The 19,415-nt window shown below is 46.1% G+C and overlaps 1 protein-coding gene across 3 annotated transcripts in view; it reads left to right on the top strand.

Moving 5' to 3' along the window:
* Window positions 1–19,415, top strand: part of PPP4R1 (protein phosphatase 4 regulatory subunit 1) — a 106,425-nt gene that overhangs the window by 19,140 nt on the left and 67,870 nt on the right. For 2 of the 3 annotated variants that reach the window (XM_088469697.1, XM_088469696.1), the window contains exons 3-4: window positions 15,657–15,741; window positions 17,169–17,275. In XM_088469697.1, the coding sequence (XP_088325823.1) occupies window positions 15,683–15,741; window positions 17,169–17,275 (166 nt within the window). In that variant the 5' untranslated portion in view covers window positions 15,657–15,682. Of the gene's footprint in view, window positions 1–15,605; window positions 15,742–17,168; window positions 17,276–19,415 lie in introns of all 3 variants that reach the window. The other variant, XM_088469695.1, reaches the window with a different exon arrangement.

Genomic DNA, 19,415 nt, shown 5'->3' with positions numbered 1-19,415 from the left:
TAGCTCGTCCTCCTCTATACCCCCTTACAAGCCCAGTCTTAGTTTGTGCCTGAGGGGAGCTGGTTGTGTTTCAACACTCCTCCTCCGGGTTTCTAAATAGAGCGCTACTGCACTGAAGTAAAGATTCATATGAGGACAGACAGGCAGCAGCTGCAACGATGGAACTGCCGTGGGGGACCCGCACGCAACTGCACACAGTTCGCCTGGGGTCCCCGACTACTGAGACCACAGTCTCCATAAAAGGGGAGTTCCACATGCCACTGCTTGCATAGTGGCCCCCATCAGGCCGCCGGCAGCACAGCAGCTCCGTGAGTATTCCCTAGCTGTCCGACTAGCTGGGGTATCCAGGTTAACAACTAAAAGGACAGTGTATTCAGTAGCAGGCTGCTCAGATTAGCGGGGCAGCCAAGTGGCAGACATTACAATATGTCTAGCTATGGCTCAACATGTTGAGCACACACAGCTCTATACAGAAGTCACGCTTATAGTTAAAAAATTAAGCGCCATAGCGTTGCGGAGCCTAGCTCCGGAGCCCTGCTCTTTCCTCCCAGCGGCCCCAGCGCTTCTAACGAAGTGTGCTGGCGCCATTACATGGCTGCTGTAAAAGAAAAGCACTCCTGCAGAGAAACTGGTAGCCTAACCTGAACTGTAAGTAATCAGTGGGGTTTAGGCTGGTCAGGAGAGCTTTTTAAGGCAGTTTGTTACTACTTGGTATCAGTGGTTACTTCCTTCTATGCCTAGCGTTTTCTGACACTGCTAGGAGCGCTCTTAGGGCAAATGTGGCTCTCTCCTGCCTCTCTGTATCCCAGTTTTTTCTTTGGACCTATTTCACTACACTTTACTGTTCTTTGTGTGGGGTCTTTATGTATCATGAGGGCTCTAAGGTGTCTCAAAGGTTATTTCATGCAATCATGCAGAACAGTTTACACAAGGGACAGTCATCTAATCCCAATTGTGTGACTTGTATGGTGTGGTGGTTGATGTTGCTGCCTCGCAGCGCTGGGGTCGTGGGTTCGGTTTCCCCTGTGGCCCTGGCTGTGTGGAGTTTGTGTTTTCTTCTCTGTAAAGATTGCAATCCTAAACAACAAGCTTCAGGGATGTCAGATTTGCCGTCTTGGATGGCGCAGGTTACATCTGTTATGTCCCATGCTCTCTGCTAAACTGGAGCCTTCTCGCAAAAATAGAGGGGCTTCCAGGTCAGCGGCTCTAAAAGCATAAGGGAGATCCTTAACTAAATCCATGTGATCTCTAAAACCATGGCTCTTTCCTGTACCACTAAGCAGTGTCGGAAGGGATAGAACCTTTATTTTCTGCAGTCCGCCAGGTAGTCCTGCTTGACAGCCTTTATTTCTAAAGAAACAAAGACAAGCTATTGCATTTCTAGTTTCAGAAGAGCTGGATTCTCCTGTCGTCAGCTTGGGAACATCTGGATAAAAGATTTTCAGATGTCCCGGTGGTTGTTATTATCTTTTTATTCTTTCCTGCAGATAACCGAACAACAGACAGGGAGATTGAAGAATACTCTCAAGTCCATTTATACAGCTGCAGGTGTGATTTTTGTCGTGCTATTGTAATCTGCTGGACTACCAAAGCAATTTGGCTGACGTGATGAGAGACAAGCTTCCAGTGGAGGAGCTTATTCAGTTAACAAAGCATATAGGTGAAGCTATATCTTACCTTGAAGAAGCATCCAAAGAGACTATTTTGGCGCTTAGAGCGCTGTGGCTTAAGCTATGGCAAGCGGATGCAGAATCGAAGAAAGCTGTGGAAGGACTTCCATTTGCAGAAAGTGTATTACTTGCAGTGCATCTAGATAAATGCATTTCTCAAGCTACTGGGGGTTAATCCACTTATCTTCCGTCTACGGCTCCTCCCTGTAGAGGATCTTACTAGGGACCCTTGTTTCGGTCCTTTTGGTCTCCGGGATGTTCACATGGTCGCTTCAGAGGTGGACCATCAACTTCTAGTGGTTCCAGAGGACGTGGTGAAGCTGCAACAACATCTGCTCAACATGAGGTTACGTCGACTACCAAGCTTAGTGCATGACTGCTTCCCTCTCACCTAGGGGTCCCCAGTATGGGAGCTTGTCTTTGGGACTTCAAAGAAGTATGATCTCCACTTTTTTTTTTTTTGCCACAGGTTTACCAGTTTCCAACAACAGGAGTGTTGTATTTCAAGAAGGAATAGACAAGCTTCTATCCACAAGAGTGGTGGTCCACGTTCCCAAAAAATCTGACCAGAAAGGCTTTTTACTACAGTCTCTTCGTGGTTCCGAAGCCAGTCTGCTCGGTCAGACCTAGTTTGAACTTGAAGGATCTCAATCCCTACTAAGGAATTTCAGGTTCAAGATGAAGTCCCTTCAGTCAGTGATGGCGGGCCTAGAAGAAGGCATATTCATGGTATCTCTAAATATCAGAGATGCCTACCTCCACATCCCTATCTAGCCGTCTTACCAGGCGCAGTTCGGAACTCGCATTTACAGGTTCAGGCCTTACCGTTCGAGTTATTATCAGCCCCCAGGGTATTCGCAAAGGTCATCGTTGTGATAATGAGTTGCCTTCGAGAAAAAAAGGGATCACTATTATCCCTTACCTGGATGATCTCTTGCTGAAGGCCCATTCCAGGGACAAATTACTGCAGAACATCAGTGTCTCACAGCCTTCTCATTCGTCATGGACGGATCATGAACTTTCTCAGGTCTCATCTGCACCCAACGCAGAGGCTACAGTGTCTGAAAATGCTCATGGACATGTTAGGTCAGCGGGTGTTCCTCCCTCAGAAAAAGGCAACTTTCATTCAGGAGATGGTGAGGACGGTCCTTCGACATCGTCAGGTACCGGTGCACGTTTGCATTCGACTCCTGGGGTAGATGGTTGCGGCATTCGAGGGCATTCCTTACGGACGTTTTCACTCCAGGAAGTTTCAGCTACACTTCCTCTCACAATGGACAGGGTCCGATCTTTTCCTTCAACAACATCATGTCAGGTTAATTCCCAGAACTCTGATATCCATTCTCTGGTGGTTGAACTCTGTAAACCTAGTGGAGGGAAAGAGATTTGGAGTGTGGGATTGCACTCTTCTCACCTCTGACGTGAGTCTGAGAGGTTGGGGGGCTGTGATTCAGGAACATCACTTCCTAGGCCGCTGGACATCACGGGAAGTGAGTCTGCAGATAACCATATTGGAATTAAGGACAGTGTTCTACACAATTCAGTCAGCAGTTCACTTGTTGCGGAGCCGAGTTGTCGGTGTCCAGTTGGACAGAGTCACGACAGTGGTATACATAAACAGAAAGGGAGCACCACAAGTCAGGCTGCTTTGAAAGAAGTAACCCGAATTCTAATATGGGCAGAAAAGTTTGCGATTACATTTTCTGCAATCTTCATTGTGGGTGTTAATTGGGAGGCAGAAGGACGTGCGTACAGGAGAATATGCACTACATCCTCAGTTGTTGTTTTTTTTTGTTTCACAGCTTCTCTAACTGGGTATTCTGCAGGTCAACCTCATGGCATCCATACAAAAAACATCAACTGCCTCTCTACTGCGCTCAGTTGAGAGACCCGTAGGTAGTGGCAGTGGACGCACTGTCAACGCCGTGGAAGTTCCAATTTGTCTGTTTCCTCTTCTCACTTGGATTCTACAACGCATCAAAAGGGAGCAGTCCATGGTTTTATTGCTGGACTCCGGATTGGTCTCGCAGAGCTTTGTATTCCAACCTTCGACATCTGCTGACTGTCAATCTGTAGCTCCTTCCTCTGAGAGAAGATCTTATTACAGGGTCCTTTAGTCTATTCAGACTTAAAGCGGCTACGTTGTAAGCATGGCTGTTGAAAGGACCATCTTAAAAAATAGACTGATCCCATCCAGGGTAATCCCTACTATGCTTCGAGCAGAGCAGGAAGTTACTTCAAAACATTACCACCGTATTTGAAAGGCTTATGTTTCATGGTGTAAACAGAGAGGGTCTACTCCTACAGAATTCAACGTTGGACGTTTTTTTCTGTAAAGAAACAGATTTCTCAGCCGGCCTGCGTTTGGGTTCTCTGAAAGCTCAAATTTCAGCTCTGACTGTTTTCTTCCAGAAGAAGCTGGCCTTGATATCGGAGGTGCAGATTTTTCCACAAGGTGTGATAGGGTTACAACCACCCTTTGTTCCTCTTAGGTCTCCATGGGATTTGGATCTTGTCTTTTCTTTTTTACGGTCTCTGTTTGAACCTTTGGAGTCTGTGGAGTTAAAATACCTTTAGTGGAAGGTAACACTTCTTCTCGCACTGGCCCAAGCCAGTAGGGTGTCTGAACTGAGAGCTCTATCCTGTCGTCCTCCATACTTTGGTATTTCATGAGGATAGTGCAGAACTCCGTACAGAATGGATTTTCTTCCAAAGGTGGTTTCGGTTTTCTACATCAACCAACCTATTGAAGTACCGGTTCTTCCACAGGATTAACCTTCCTCAAGATCTTTGGATGTTATTGGGGCTCTTTGCATGTATGTGGAGAGGACGGCCGCCATATGTAGAACAGACGCTTTTATTTGTTTTGTATGATGCTGTTTGTCCTGGCTAGCCAGCCTCCAAACAGTTACTGGCCCACTCTATTTGTCTGACCTTCAGACAGGCGTCTATATGGCATCATCTAGGACAGGGCTTTACAAATTTTTCTAAAAGTGAGTGAGGAGCACAGCTCTGTGTGTTATGCTACTGTTATGCACACTATACTAGTCCACAAAATGGTCACAGTTGAATGGATACAGTAAAATGGAGGCCCCCTCACTGCTCTACACAGCTTCCCTGCTCCACTCCCCACCCTCCAGTAATAACGGACCACATTTCACATAAAATAATGGTGCCAGGATGTACAACAAAACCCCCCCTCCCCTCGTGGTCACACCACTATTTCTCTGAAGCCGCTCCACAATCCCTGGCCACGCATAGACCCTACTACCGGAGAGCTCTATGCAGCTGGAGATGGGAGACAGTAGACATCCGGGATGTAGAGGAGGATCAGTGAAGACTGGGACAAACGGCAAAGATCAGAACAGGCCAGGATGGAGAGGAGTTGTCAGTGCAGGCCGGGACGGGCAGAGGCACGGCAGTCACCGCAGGCGACACTCGGCACATGCACTCCTGTGCATGATATGAACGCCACAATACTATAGGCACGAATCTCTGCCGGAGCTGATGAGGATCTGCTTCCTCCCTGCAAAATGTAGTAGCCATGGCGACATGGCCCCCGGGATTTGTCGAGCCCTGATCTAGGGAGCCTCCGACTTTTATTACAGCGTATTCCTCTCGCTCAGTGGGTTCGTCGTGGGCGGCTGCCCGCAGGGTTTTTCCTTGGAGTTACCTTGCCGGGCGGCTACTTTGTTTGGCCGGCATACCTTTATTCTTTTTCATTGATTTGAAATTTTTGCGGCCTCTGCAGCACAGCATGGCCGGTCTGTTTTGCAGGGTTCCCAGCACTTTCACACCTGCAATGGGAGCTCTGGAATAGCCCCACTGTCTGGAAGCCTCCAATGTCCCCTAGTGGATGAAGGAGAAAACAGGTTTTTGGTACTTACCGATAAATCCTTCTCCGATTCCATAGGAGAACTGGACGCCCACCCTGCGCTGTTCCTTCCTGCCAGGGTTGGGGTCATGTTATGTTATGACTGTTAGAGAACTGTTTGTGTCTGGTTGTCTTACGGTTATTTCAACCTTTTTATATGTTCTGTGTACTTTCTTCTCCTCTTCCGTTTGTTTTTTCTAAGCTCCCCTCGGGCACAGTTTTCTAAGACTAGGCTTGTAGGGGGTATAGAGGGGGAGGCGCTGGTCACACTTATTAAAATTTAAAGTGCCAGCTCCCACTTAGCACTCTCTATACCTCCACTGTCTTGAAGCCTGCAGTGTCCCCTATGGAATCGGAGAAAGGGATTTATCGGTAAGTACCAAAATGCTGTTTTCTTTTTATGATTTACATAGTGGCTTCCGGTTTACTCACTCCACAAAGGATATTCTGTATTGTTAAGGGATTGAATGAAAACGTTCTAGATGGACAAAAGGATACATCATTTGTACATTTTATTTAATGGGGTTTTTGTTTATAAAACTATATGATCTGTAGGTGATGTCCTCCTTTTAAACATCAGTATGATCTTTTGTATGGCACCTCAAGGATTTGTAACACCATATAAAGGGGTTGAAACATACAACAAATTGCACAAATACACAGACCATTACAGACAAGTTTGCAAATCTACATCATATACATAATTACATAACTGCAACCCACAAGTTACATAATTTCGTAGAGAAGACCGTGGGGGAGAGAACACTACTTGCAAGAGCTCATGTTTTAGACAAAATAATTGTGTACAAAGCTCAAGGGAGCAGAGTTGGGAAATGCAAAGGCTATAGTGTTAGGAGGAGAGGTGTTAAGGTGCCTACACATGGAACGATCTGCTCAACGATGCGGTATCGTGAGCAATTTACCTTAATGCTGTACAAGCAAGGAGGTTTAACCAATAATTACTACATGGCAATTATACTCAGTGAACATTAACAACTGATTACAGTTGGAGATCACTGTTAATAAACAAATCCCTGGTACTACAATAAAGGTTATGATATTTCTCTCTGAACCACAAAGGGAATAATATGACATGAACCCAGAGCCCGAACACTGGGGAAATAAGTCTCACTAAATACGAATTAATATTCAATTGTTATTTAACAATAACCCATACATTTGATATTTGAAGTACTATTAATAGACTACAACTAGTCCGACGGCAGCAAGGACACACGGTTTTAAATCTATATAACTTTTTTCTTATATCTAATAAACACATTTCCAAAGCTTATATATATCTTTAACTTATTTTTAAAAATATTCACCCAAAATTATTTCTTCTCATTAGGATAATTATATATTTTAAATAGCAACTAATAAAGATTTAATATTTTAGATATATTTTTCCAGAGAATTTTTGATGAAAAATAAACATTGGAACTAATAATGCATTTGACATTAAAATTTTACCTTGAACTCTCCCTGGCACTACAGGGCATGATGTGCAGCAAAAGCTGCACAATGTGACACAAGATCTATTGATTTGCATATCATTAGATCGTGCACAATAGCAGACAGATGCATGCACAGATCCGGGACATCCGTGATGCATGCATCTGTGTTTTTAAAAAAAATAAAAATGTTGTGGCAGCCCCAGGCTTTGGAGACCCAGTACTGGTTGTGATAAATACAGGGGACAAACGACGTAGGGGCCCCTGTATTTAGCGCAACCAGCACTGGGCTCTGAGCCAGTCTTGGTTATGGAAATACTGGGGACAAAAAGCATAGGGTTCCCTTGTGTTATCCATAACCAGGACCGAACTCTTTCTAGCAGGGGAGAAATGCCACAGCCAGGGGAACCCTTTGACCGGGTCCCCCTGCCAAAGCATTACCCATGACCGCTAGTAAGCCCAGGCCGGGGATCCCTGGGGAATTGGGGACCTCCCAAATAAAGGGGTCCCCCCTGCTGGGCACCCCAGGGCTATCCCGGCACCCCTGGAGCGATGGGTGCCGGGTTGATAGTGTAGTGTAATAGACAATATGTGCTATTCTTTAGCTGCTATTACTGAGCTTATATGGCTCAGTGTAAGGAACCCTCCAGTACAGCTATGGCCAAAAGTTTGATAATGACACAAGTATTGGTTTTCACAAAGTTTGCTGTTTCAGTGTTTTTAGATCTTTCTCCTTCATCCACTAGGGTACACTGGAGGCTTCAGACAGTGGGGTATAGACTGTGCTAAGTGGGAGCTGGCATTTAAAATTTTAGAAATGTGACTAGCTCCTCCCCCTCTATACCCCCCCTACAAGCCCAGTCTTAGTTTGTGCCCGAGGGGAGCTGGTGTGTTTTTCACATTCTCCTCAGGGTTTTAATAAATAGAGCGCTCTTGCGCTGAAGAAAAGAATTCTACATTGATAGGAATCGACAGGCAGCAGCTGCACTCCCTGTCTGAACCGATGGAGCTGCCGGGGGGGGGCGCACTCGCAACTGCACGCAGTTCGCCTAGGGTCCCCGAATACAGGGATAACTGTCTCCCTATAGGAGGTCCCACATGCCGCTGCTTGCAGCACGCATAGCGGACCTCCATTAGTCAGCCGGCAGCGGAGCAGCATCGTAAGTATACCCTGGCTCCTCCTCTAGCGGGGTAGCAGGTTAACATAAGAGCGGTATTTACAGCAGCAGGCTGCTCTGATTAGCGGGGCAGCCAAAACAGATCACTAGCAACAGCTAGTGAAGCAGACACAGCGCACATATAACTCCGTTTAGGCGCCATAGCGGGTGGTGGAGCCTAGCTCTGGAGTCCTGCTCCTTCCTCATAGCGCCCATCAGCGCTTCCCTCAAGGGTGCTGGCAGCCATTAACACAGAGGTATAGTATAGCCTCATACATAAAGAATAAACGCTGCTACATGAAACTGAAAGCCTACCCTGACTAAGTACACAGTGGGGTTTAGGCTGGTCAGGAGAGCATTTAAGGCAATACTACTTGCAATGGTTGCTTCCTTCTATGCCTAGCGTTTTCTAGCACTGCTAGGAGCGCTATTAGGCCAAGTGTGGCCCTCTCCTCCCTCTCTGTATATCAGTTTCTTCTTTTGACCTTTTTTCACTACACTTTACTATTATTTGTGTGGGGTCTGTAAGTATCATGACTGAAAGGGGCACTAAGGCGTGCCAAAAGTTATTTACCTGCAAAAAGTATGAATTTACAAGGGCAGTCATCTAACTCCCTAATGTGTGACAATCCTGAATTACAATGGTCAGGGACCACAGTCTTGAACGGCTCAGGTTACAATGTGCTCCAGTGGCAGCATTATTGCCCCACAGCACGTTGGTTCGATTCCCACCAAAGCTAGTTGTGTGAAGTTAGTGTATTCTTCCCATGCTTTAAGTGCAGTACCTGGAGCAAATGTAATTTTATGTCCCATATCTCTTCTGAGCTGGAGGCTTCTCGGCAAAGAGGGGTCTCCGGGTCAGCGGCTCTAGAAAAAGCAGCACGGGCGTGACTATTTCCCGTACACAACTGGATCCTCTCCACAGGTCTCAAAGAGACTATTGCCCTCAGTCCTCCAATCGGAGGAGGAGAATATGCCAGTTTTCGTAGGGTGAATATGCCCCAAATTTGCCTAGGGTAGTCCAGTCCGCCAGGTATTGTATTTATACAAGTCTTTCTTTCTAAAGAAACAAAGACAAGCTTTTGCTGATTCTCTTCTGATGTCAGCTTGGGAACAGATGTCCCGGTGGTTGTTATCCTACAGATAGTAGAAAATCTGCTGAGGAGCTCATGTGGCTCACCTAATAAGTTTCTGGAAATGATCATGGACATTATGTAAGTGGGTGTTCCTCCCTAAGGAAGAGGCAACTTCTATTCAGGAGATAGTGAGAACGGTCCTTTGACATCAGTCAGGTATCAGTGCATGTTTGCTTTCGACTCCTGGGGAAGATGGTTGCGGCATTCGCTCAATTCCTTACGGAAGGACGTTTCAGCTAGACCTCTTCTCAAAATGGACAGGATCCCATCTTTTCCTTCACCAATGGGTGAAGTCCCAGAACTCTGATATCCTTTTCTCTGGTGGATGTACTCTTTACACTTACATGGAGGGAAAGAGCTTCTGAGTGTGCAATTGGAATCTTCTCACCACAGACTGAGAGGCTGGGGGGCTGTCATTCAGGAACGCTACTTCCAAGGCCGCTAGACTGCACAGGAAGTGAGTCTATCGATGAACATATTGGAATTAAAGAGACAGCAGATCAACTGTGGTGAGGCCGAGCAGTCAGGGTCCAGTCGGACAATGCTACGACATACATAAACAAACCAAAGACCGGCCGGCTATGAAAAGAAGTAAGCCGGATTCTAATCTTGGCAGAAAAGTTCTCGATCGGCAGGACGTGCATCTAGGGGAATGGGTACTACATCCTCAAGTTTTTCACCAGCTTGTCCAATGGTGGGGTCTTCCACAGGTCGACCTCATGGCATCCAGACAAAATCATCAACTGCCCCTCTACTGCCAACAGTAAAGCATCTTGAGACCATTCATGTGTTGGGGTTCCTTCTCAGCCAAGGGAGTGGGCTCACTCACAATTTTGCCTATGACACTGCCATGAATAAAGAATGTTACCAAAACATCCTCCAAGAGCAACTTCTCCCAACCATCCAAGAACAGTTTGGTGACAAACAATGCCTTTTCCAGCATGATGGAGCACCTTGCCATAAGGCAAAAGTGATAACTAAGTGACTCTGAGAACAATACATCAACATTTTGGGTCCATGGCAGGGAAACTCCCCAGACCTTAATCCCATTGAGAACTTGTCAATTTTCAAGAGGTGGGTGAACAAACAAAAAAACCCCACAAATTCCAAGCATTGATTAGGCAAGAATGGGTGGCCATCAGTCAGTATGTGGCCCAGAAGTTGATTGACAGCATGCCAGGGCGAATTGCAGAGGTGTTGAAAAAGAAGGGTCAAACCTGCAAATATTGACTGTTTGCATAAACTTAATAATGTAATTGTCAATAAAAACCTTTGACGCTTATGAAATGCTTGTAATTTTTCTTCAGTATCCCATAGTAACATCTGACAAAAAGGTCTAGCCTCACTGAAGCAGCAAATTTTGTGAAAACCAATACGTGTCATTCTCAAAACTTTTGTCCATGGCTGTACAGTGCAAGTTTCCACTGCACTTGTGTGTGTGTGTGTGTGTGTGTGTGGGGGGGGGGGGGGGGGGGGGGCTTTTTTCAGAGGCAACCTTTATGGCCGGCTGTTGCACGCAGGGCTGTCTGTGACCAGTGATCCAAGAGGGGCAGCTATAGCAGCGCTGCTCGTCCTGACAGCCAGCGGTGCCTTAATCAGCGCAGCTCTAATAGGAAGGGGGCGACCACTATAATGTATCCAGGCGGGGGACGCCGATGCCGGCGGGGGAAGAAGGGGGGCAGTGTGCCTGGGCAGTGTGTCAGACGCCGAGGTAGCGCATTCATTTTCTCTTCCCAGCGGTGGGAAGGCCAGTACTGCCCCTCTGCTCTCTTTAGCGCCATTTTATACAGGCGCTTACTACTGAGACACGCCAGCCTCTCGGTAGCAGCATCCAGACTGTGGCAAGATAAACTCCAGCACTCTTCCTGTTTAGAGGTTGTGAGTACACTGGGGTGTCTTCTGGGCTGCTGAGTGAGGGGGAATTTACATTTGGGAGGCACATAGTGTCTCCTTTTCCTCTGTACCCAATGGTTTCTCTTTTATCTGTGTGAGGATCCTCTGTTCTGTCTGTGTCAGGGTGTGTGTACAGCATCATGACAGGTGAAGAGGCAGCTGCTAAAGCATCACAAAAAGTGTTTGCTTGCTCAAGGTGTAATTCCAAGCTACCTCAGGCACGCTCTGATGGAGCGGCCCTATGTGATTCCTGTATGTCAGGAGCACCCGTTGTGGTGGGACCCTCTTCGGATGCAGCCCCTATGCCAACTTGGATATCTGCCTTGGCAGGTGTTATGGATGATCTCTCCTTGGAACTGGCAGTTGCACGCAGAGACACTGAATTGGCTAGGACCCAGGCCCATGTTTCGGCGAGAGATCTAGCCCATTCGGTGAAGGGCTTGGTTCAGTGCATGGGTTCTTCTGCCTCTTCTAGGGTTAGTGCGTCTGCTCAACCATTTAAGACAAGACCTCTCTCTGCTGTCCTCCAGTCGGACGCAGAGCCTCTTTCACATAAAGAAGAGGAAGGTGAGTTTGGAAACTTTCAGACAGGGATAACCTTCACCAGCAGGCCTCTGAATCGGGCGTCCAGGGAGTGGAGACCCTTATCTTGGCGGTCCGACATGTCTTTAAGATTCCAGACGAGGGGTCCACTGTATCTCTGTATGCATCCTTATTTGTAATGCAACAAAAGACTACCATTATCTTTCCTTTGTTGCAGGAATTAAATGCACAGTTGTCTACAGCTTGGCAGCATCCTGACAAGAAATTTCAGATGCCCAAGCGGTATTTGTCCATTTACCCATTTCCAAAACCCGGTCACTGAAAAAGACCACATTGCTTGTCCCTGATGCCACAGCCCTTAAGGACAGTTCCGACCATAAGCTGGAAGCCTCCTTTTAAAATCCATATACTCAGTAGCAGGGGTGCTACTTAGACCGGCTTTAGTTGGCTCTTGGGTCAACAAAGCTGTGAAGAGATGGGCGGAGGTGTTGGTCAGTGGACTTGAATTGGGAGTGTCATGATAAGAACTTATCAGTCTAGCTGAACACTTTTCGAGAGTCTGTTGTATACCTTGGAGATACGTCTAAGGCTCCAGGATCTACGTGTCAACTGGAGCGGCTCGTGGAGCTCTCTGGCTGCGGTCCTGGCAAGCGGATGCGGACTCCAAAAGAGCAGTGGAGGGCCTTCCTTTTACTGGGTATAGACTTTTTTTTGTCTTGAATTGGACAAATGGATCTCCCAGGCTACAGGTGGTAAGTCTACCTTTCTGCCCTCCACTGCTCCCGCTCCACGTCGCTCTCAGACTGGTCGTTCCTTCCGGGCCGCTCATTCCTTTTGGGGACGTTCACATGGTGCCGCCTCTGCTATTTTTGGAGGTAAGGGTTGAGGTCAACAGTCTGGCTCGACCCGCCGTCCTGATCCAAAGCCTGCTGAAAAATCTACCGCATGACTGGCCCACCTCGGAGACTCTGGGCTCGACTTTTTGCGATTCAAGGATGTGTTATTTCAGACCAGTTCATCAGTCTGGATTCGCAATCTGTTGTCTCTGGGGTACAAAATAGAATTTGCAGAACCCCCTCCACATCGGTTTTTCACCACAGGTCTTCCCGTCTCCCAACAGAAGCAGAAGGTGCTTTTAGAAGCAATCCAGAAGCTTGTGGATTCCGAGGTTCTGATACCTGTTTCAGCCCATCAGCGTTGTCTGGGTTTCTACTCCAATTTCTTTCTAGTTCCGAAACCAGATGGTTCTGTCAGACATTTAATGATTTCACATTCAAAATAGGCCAATCTGGCGTTTTACGGATTCAAGATGGAGTCTCTTCACTCTGATTGCCGATCTGGAACAAGGGAAGTTCCTAGCATCCATGGATATCAAGGATGATTATCTCCATTTCCCAATTTGGAAGCCACATCAGGCCTTTCTTCAAATTTGCCAACAGAGGAATATTTTTCAGTTTCAGGTTCTGCCCTTGTCGTTGGCACCCGGGATCTTTACCAAGGTATTGTCAGTAGTGATCGCTCATCTCAGATCGTTGGGGGTCACTATTGTTCCGTATCTCGACAACCTTCTCATCAAAGCTCCATCTGTTCAGATTCTCGACGACCATGTAGCTTTGACACACCAGATCCTTATCCTTAACGGCTGGATAATCAACTTTAAGAAGTCAGGTCTAGTCCCATCTCAACGCCTCCAATTTCAGGGCATGATCTTGGATACAGCTGCGCTACGAAACTTCCTTCCGGTGGACAAGGCTCATGCTATTCATCAGCTTGTCCTCCTAGAGACGGGTGTCCATTCATCTATGCATTAGTCTTCTCGGGAAGATGGTGGCTGCTTTCGAGGCTCTTTCAGTTTGGAAGATTTAATTCTCATCCTTTCAGTTGAATCTCTTCGCCCAGTGGTCCGTATCGCATCTTCATATGCACCGCCTGGTACGACTATCCCCTCAAGCTCGAATCTACCTTCTCTGGTGGATTCAGCTCGAACACCTCACGGCAGGTCACCGGTTCGGCATTTGGAATTGGATTATTCTTTCAACGGATGCCAGCCTTGCGATGGGGAGAAGGTTTGGTACCATCACTTCCAAGGCCGGTGGTCTCGACAGAAGTCGGTTCTTCCGATCAACGTGCTAGAACTCTGTTGCTTTAAGGGTTTTTTTATTTATTTTTATATTTTTTTTTCATTTTTTTTACATGTATGCACTGAACGTATCTCACTGATCTGTCCATGCATCTGTGTCTTTTATCACAGGTGCTTGCCACACTGATCCGTACGGGCATCTGTGTCTTGATGCATGCATCACGGATCTCCCTGATCCGTGCATGCAGAATCATGCAGATCCAAACGAAATATCGTTCAGGCATACACACTGAGCGATATTCCGCCAGATTGTGGACGAGATCGAAAGATCTTTCCTGCTGAGATTTTTTGATCTTGTCCACTATCCGGCGGCATATCATTAAGTGAAAGATCTGACGAGACGATGAATGACATGCGGGTACACGCATCGTTATTCTGCACGGTCTGACGTTCCCATGCGTCGAAAAACTACCAGATCGTGCATAATATGTATCGTGTGTCGTGGCCTTTAGTCTGCGTTTGGGGGCTGGTTGAAAGTCTGATTGGACAAAGGAGGACATTCCAGAGGTTGGGAGCAGCCCTGGAGAAATCCTGAAGGCAGAAGCTGGAAGAGGTAATCAGGGAAGAGGCGAGGCGGCAGTCATTGGTAGAGTGACCTTCACGGGAATGAGTTTGTGTGGAAATATGGCTGAAGATGTTGGTAGGAGAAAACTTGTTTGGTAGCTATGACTGTAGTTTTAAGTTTTGATTCTGGGTAGGACATTGAGCCACAGGGAGTGAAGGTGTGGGGGGAGGCGGGGAGAGGGAGCGATGAGAGAAGAAATATTTAAGTGGACAGTGGAGTTGAGGATAGATTGAAGAGTGGGAAATCAGAAGAAATGTGTGCAGGAAGTTGCCGCAATCAAGGCAAGAGATATAAGGCCTTGGCCGGCGAAAAAGTTTTAGTACTAAGTTTAAGAAAGACCTGGAATATCTAAGAGGAGATCGCCGATAGACATTTGTGTCTAAGTTAAGTCAGAGCTGTGCGTTTCTTTTATTTTTATTTTTATTTTATGCCCCCCTTTCCCCTCCTGCCTTCAACTAATACCCCTTTCACATCGCTAATGGTGTGTCGCACCCGGGATTTGAGCACGTGTCGATCCCGGGTTGCACTCGCCTGAGACTTTATTCAGACTGGCGGTCCGACCCGACACTAATGCCAGGTCGATGACGTCACCGCCATCGCTGCTGAGCCAGCGCTTGGAGATTATCTCATCTCCAAGCGCCGGCTGTCCCTATGCAGTGAATGGAATGCGGGTCGCCTCGATCAGAGTTTCCCATTCGCACCTTCGAACTTGTGGTTAACCCTACTCACTACCAGAGTTGAAATGCCGGGCCGGTTGACCCAGGTTATTTCAACTGGCCCCTTTCACGCTGCGCAGTAACCCAGGTTATTTGATGGCAGTGTAAAAGGGGTATAACATGTGCTTGCCATCACAGAACACCATCAAAAAAAATCTTATCAGCTGGAATTTGTCTATTAATCCATACTACCTTAGTATGGATCATTAGCTTCTGCCCAATGTAACATTTTGTCTTATCTGATGAATTCTGGTAATCTGGACTGGTGTATTTGTCATATGTTTTTATATGGAATAAGCCTTACCAGTCATGGAAGAAATCACAATATGTTGCTTTTCAGGTCATTTTGGCACAGATGGGGATGACCTTTGCACAGAGCAGACCGCAGCCCGTTGCCAGTGTTTTTCTAGTGTAATATAACTTTATTTTCAAGCCATGTTTCTGATGTTTCTGATAGTTGGTGTGGATGACTACAGCTCAGAGTCTGATGTGATTATTATACCTTCAGCCTTGGACTTTGTCTCGCAAGATGAAATGTTGACCCCTCTTGGAAGACTGGACAAGTACGCTGCGAGTGAGAATATATTTAACAGGTATGCTCACCAAACAAGGAAACTTCACCTACCTTTTATGTTTTATAGATTTGCTGATACCTTAAGCTGGAGCTTCTTAGAAATCGTAAATCTCCTACAATGTCTGAAAGCGCATATTTAGGTAGAGATGTGCTATGGCACATATGTAACTATATTTTATTCCTCCTCGTATATCACATACATCACATTCAAAACATCTTTAGACTGCAGTAATAAATTCCTGTTATTAGCATTTATAGCCTTTGGTGTCACTCAAGTAGCTACTGCATGTGATTATTGAATTGTATTTAATCTTTAGTTGGCTTTACGGATGTGCCCACGTTCATTGTGGCTGATCGCTATGGCGCGGCCCCGATCGCAGGAGTGCGTCTCCCATTATATCCTATGGAGGCGCGAATGCATGTCTTTGATCGCGGGAGTCCGTCTTGCGCCATGCACTATGGACAACAATGTAGCTGGGTAGATCTGCTTTAGCATTTTTGCGCTTACTCCTGTATATTTGAGTAGATTGTTAGTGTGAATTTCGTCACATGTACACACAATCACGCTTTTTCTCATAAAAAATATAGGGTACATATCTAGAGTAGTGACTATATGTGGCGTATTCAATGCGATGTGCCGGTGGACATCACTGCGATATCCTGCTGCGCATATTAATTATTGTGATACACAATCGTAGCTAATGTTCCCTTGCGCCACTGCTAAGTGCTAGAGAAAGTTAGTGAAGATACTGTCGCCAATGTGCTTTTCCCCTCACTGTTCCAGAGAGACTTTATGGCCAACCCTACGAATTGAATTCTTGCCTATGTATGTAGCTTTGCACTTCAGCGTCATGCTTTCTTTTGCTGTATAAACCAAGAAAGACGTTTTATTTGGAAATTTAAATTGCTTTTGGGATTTCTTGGCCAATCGAAATCTCGCTGGCTTAACTCTGCTACATATACTTAATATTCCTGGCAGTGTTTCTTCACTTCTAAATTGTCATTTCAATAGCTGAAGTGGAAATCTTCTATCAACATTATAATGCCTGTAAGCTAGCATGAAAGGCCTGTGAACTTGTAGCTGTTGGAGTTTGATGTGGGTTATGTATCTAAAGTGTAGATGTTTCTCCCCCCCCCCCCCCCCCCCCCCCCCTGCCAGCTGACCTACACTACTGCTTTGTTCCAAGAAAGCAAACCTTATGTTCCCTTCCTCTTGATGCATCCACAGAACATGTTAATTTGATACTATATTTGGATCAATGATTAGTTGGGAAATATGTCATGGCACATATAGTCTGCATTTTATTTCTGTGTTTGTGCAAAAGATTTGGTGTCTGTTTGTTTTGGGGTTTTTTTGCTCAGAAGGTTTAGTTGTAGTTGGGGTTTATTTAGTCCCTAGTCTCCTTTACAGGATTAACTTAATGTATTTCTGTGTTTTTGATGTAGACAAATGGTTGCCCGAAGTTTACTGGATACCTTAAAAGAAGTCAGCGATGATGAGAAGGATTGTATTGCTGTACTGGAAAGAGTTACAAAACTATCTGAAGATTCTGGTATGTATTCATTTATCATAGAGACTAACATTGCTGGTCATTTAAGTGAGGTAAGCTGTCCTAAAGTGTCTCATATATTGGTCCACGTACCTGCAGAAACCTGCTTATCTGCGTGACATTTCTTCTGTGTACAGGTAGTAAAGAAGAAACTTGTTTCTCCTTCAGGTTCCATAGGGATCCATAGGGATACAATGGGGATAATGTGGTTGGAGGGATCCAGGCACCACAGTTAAAGCTTTCAGCTCCCAGGATGCCTCTGGTCCTCCTCCACATATACCCTGGCCACAGGCATTCAGTTGTTTGTTTGGTGCGGTAGGATTCAGACGCACCGTTGTCACAGAGGACTGCTCAGGCAGTCCTAAGTTTTTATTTTGTTTTATTTTATGTTTTTGAGTTGGCAGTGCTGAGCGTTAAGACTCATGCACTGCGACTCAGTCTACCTCCACCGGGCTGCAACACCAGTAACATCTCTGGTGATCTTGGCGCATCACAGCAGAGCGTGCTAGCAGTGATGTTGATGCCCGGACTGCAACCAGACGCACGGAGATGTCAGGTAAGGAGATTCCTCACTTACGGGAAATTGCGCGTGGCAGACCTTGCCTGTAGCATCCTCCTCGTCACTAGACCACCGGGGCCTTATCTGACGCTGGGGATCGGAGCAGACACTTCTGCTGCCATGAGGCCAGCGTACCCAGCTGGTTGATGCAGCTTAGGGGAGGTAGGCTGTCCCCCGGTAGCTCCTCCCCAGACGCAGTTCCTTCAAAGGTTTTCGCACGTCTTGGTCGCTCCTCCTACCTACTTCATGTAGATGAAACTCTCACAGTCCACTATCTGTGCGCTGCTGTAACTGTTGGTCTCAGGAGGTTTTGGGTCAGTCTCCCTGTATACCTCTCCCATGGGTTAGTGCTCTATATCCTACCAAGCATCTTGTTTTGAGTAGTTGATTCAGAGCCCATTGCAACTAAATTGCATATGCATTGTATGTGACTGTTTGCTAGCTGCTTTGTTGATACTGCCTTTTATTTTTGACTGTCATTTATAACTATTACTGTTTTTCTCCTCATCCCTCTATTTTTTTTTTTTTCTTTATACTTCACATTTACTTGTTATTTGGGAAGGCTGTCACATTACTTTGCATTGTTAACGTTATAATTGCTATATCAAAAAGTAAAGGGAATCAGGAGGGTGAGGCCCCTGTGCTGGTTTCATGTAAATCCTGTTTGGTGGGCTTGTCCCCTCAGGACTTTGTAAAGGATGGTTTATGTGCTGTCTGTTTATAAAGAGCCACCTCACCAGTCCAGTATACCAGTCCCTGTACAGGAGCCATCTTCAGTGTCCTCATTGTCTCAGGTAGTGAAGCAGTTTGTGGGATCGTATGGCTACTCCCACGCTGCCTCCTTGTATGGGCTACACACAGCATTCTATGGTTGCACCTCCTATACATCCATCCTGGATGGATGCTTATTAGAGATGAGCAGGTTCGGATTTACTCGGATCTCAAAATGGCATTTTATTGGCTATCGGCTATCACGTGTTTTGGATAGCCAATAAAATAAATCCGAACTAATCCGAACTTGCGGTAAAATGGCGATAAGAACCGAGTAAATCCGAACCCGCATATCTCTAATGCTTATGCCCACTCAAGTCAGAGTATGGCTCAGTCAGCTGTTGCGAGCAGGCTGGTAGTCACTAAGGCGCCTAATCAAAAGTTATCTTTTCATCGGTCTATTCAGCATATGGAATCAGATTATGTGCAGGGTTCTTCTTGGGGGTCTACCTCGGGAAAGGAGGACCATTCTTCTATAGCGGATGTTCCTTCTTTGGTAAGGCAGTTAAATCAATCCTAGATATACAGGATGATGAACCAGCTCCTAGTAAGAAGGCTCCAGTGTTTAAACACCGGAAGATGGTAAACGCAGAGTTTCCTAAATCCAAGCAGCTCACTGAACTTATGGAAGAGGCATGGGATAACCCGGATAAACTGTTTTATGTTACTAAAAGACTAGTATCAGTGTATCCTTTCCCAGCTTCTTAATGTACTAAGTGGGAAATCCCCCCCCTACTGTGGATGGTCATGTGACACACTTAGTCAGGAATGCTACGTTGCTGACTCTGTAAGCATCTTCTCTCAAAGATCCTA

Source organism: Taudactylus pleione, unplaced genomic scaffold (assembly GCF_031769625.1).
Source record: "Taudactylus pleione unplaced genomic scaffold, aTauple2 ptg000093l, whole genome shotgun sequence".
In the NCBI taxonomy this organism is placed as follows: domain Eukaryota; kingdom Metazoa; phylum Chordata; class Amphibia; order Anura; family Myobatrachidae; genus Taudactylus; species Taudactylus pleione.
The sequence above is the reverse complement of the archived record's forward strand: the minus strand, read 5'-3'. Positions and strand labels throughout refer to the sequence as shown.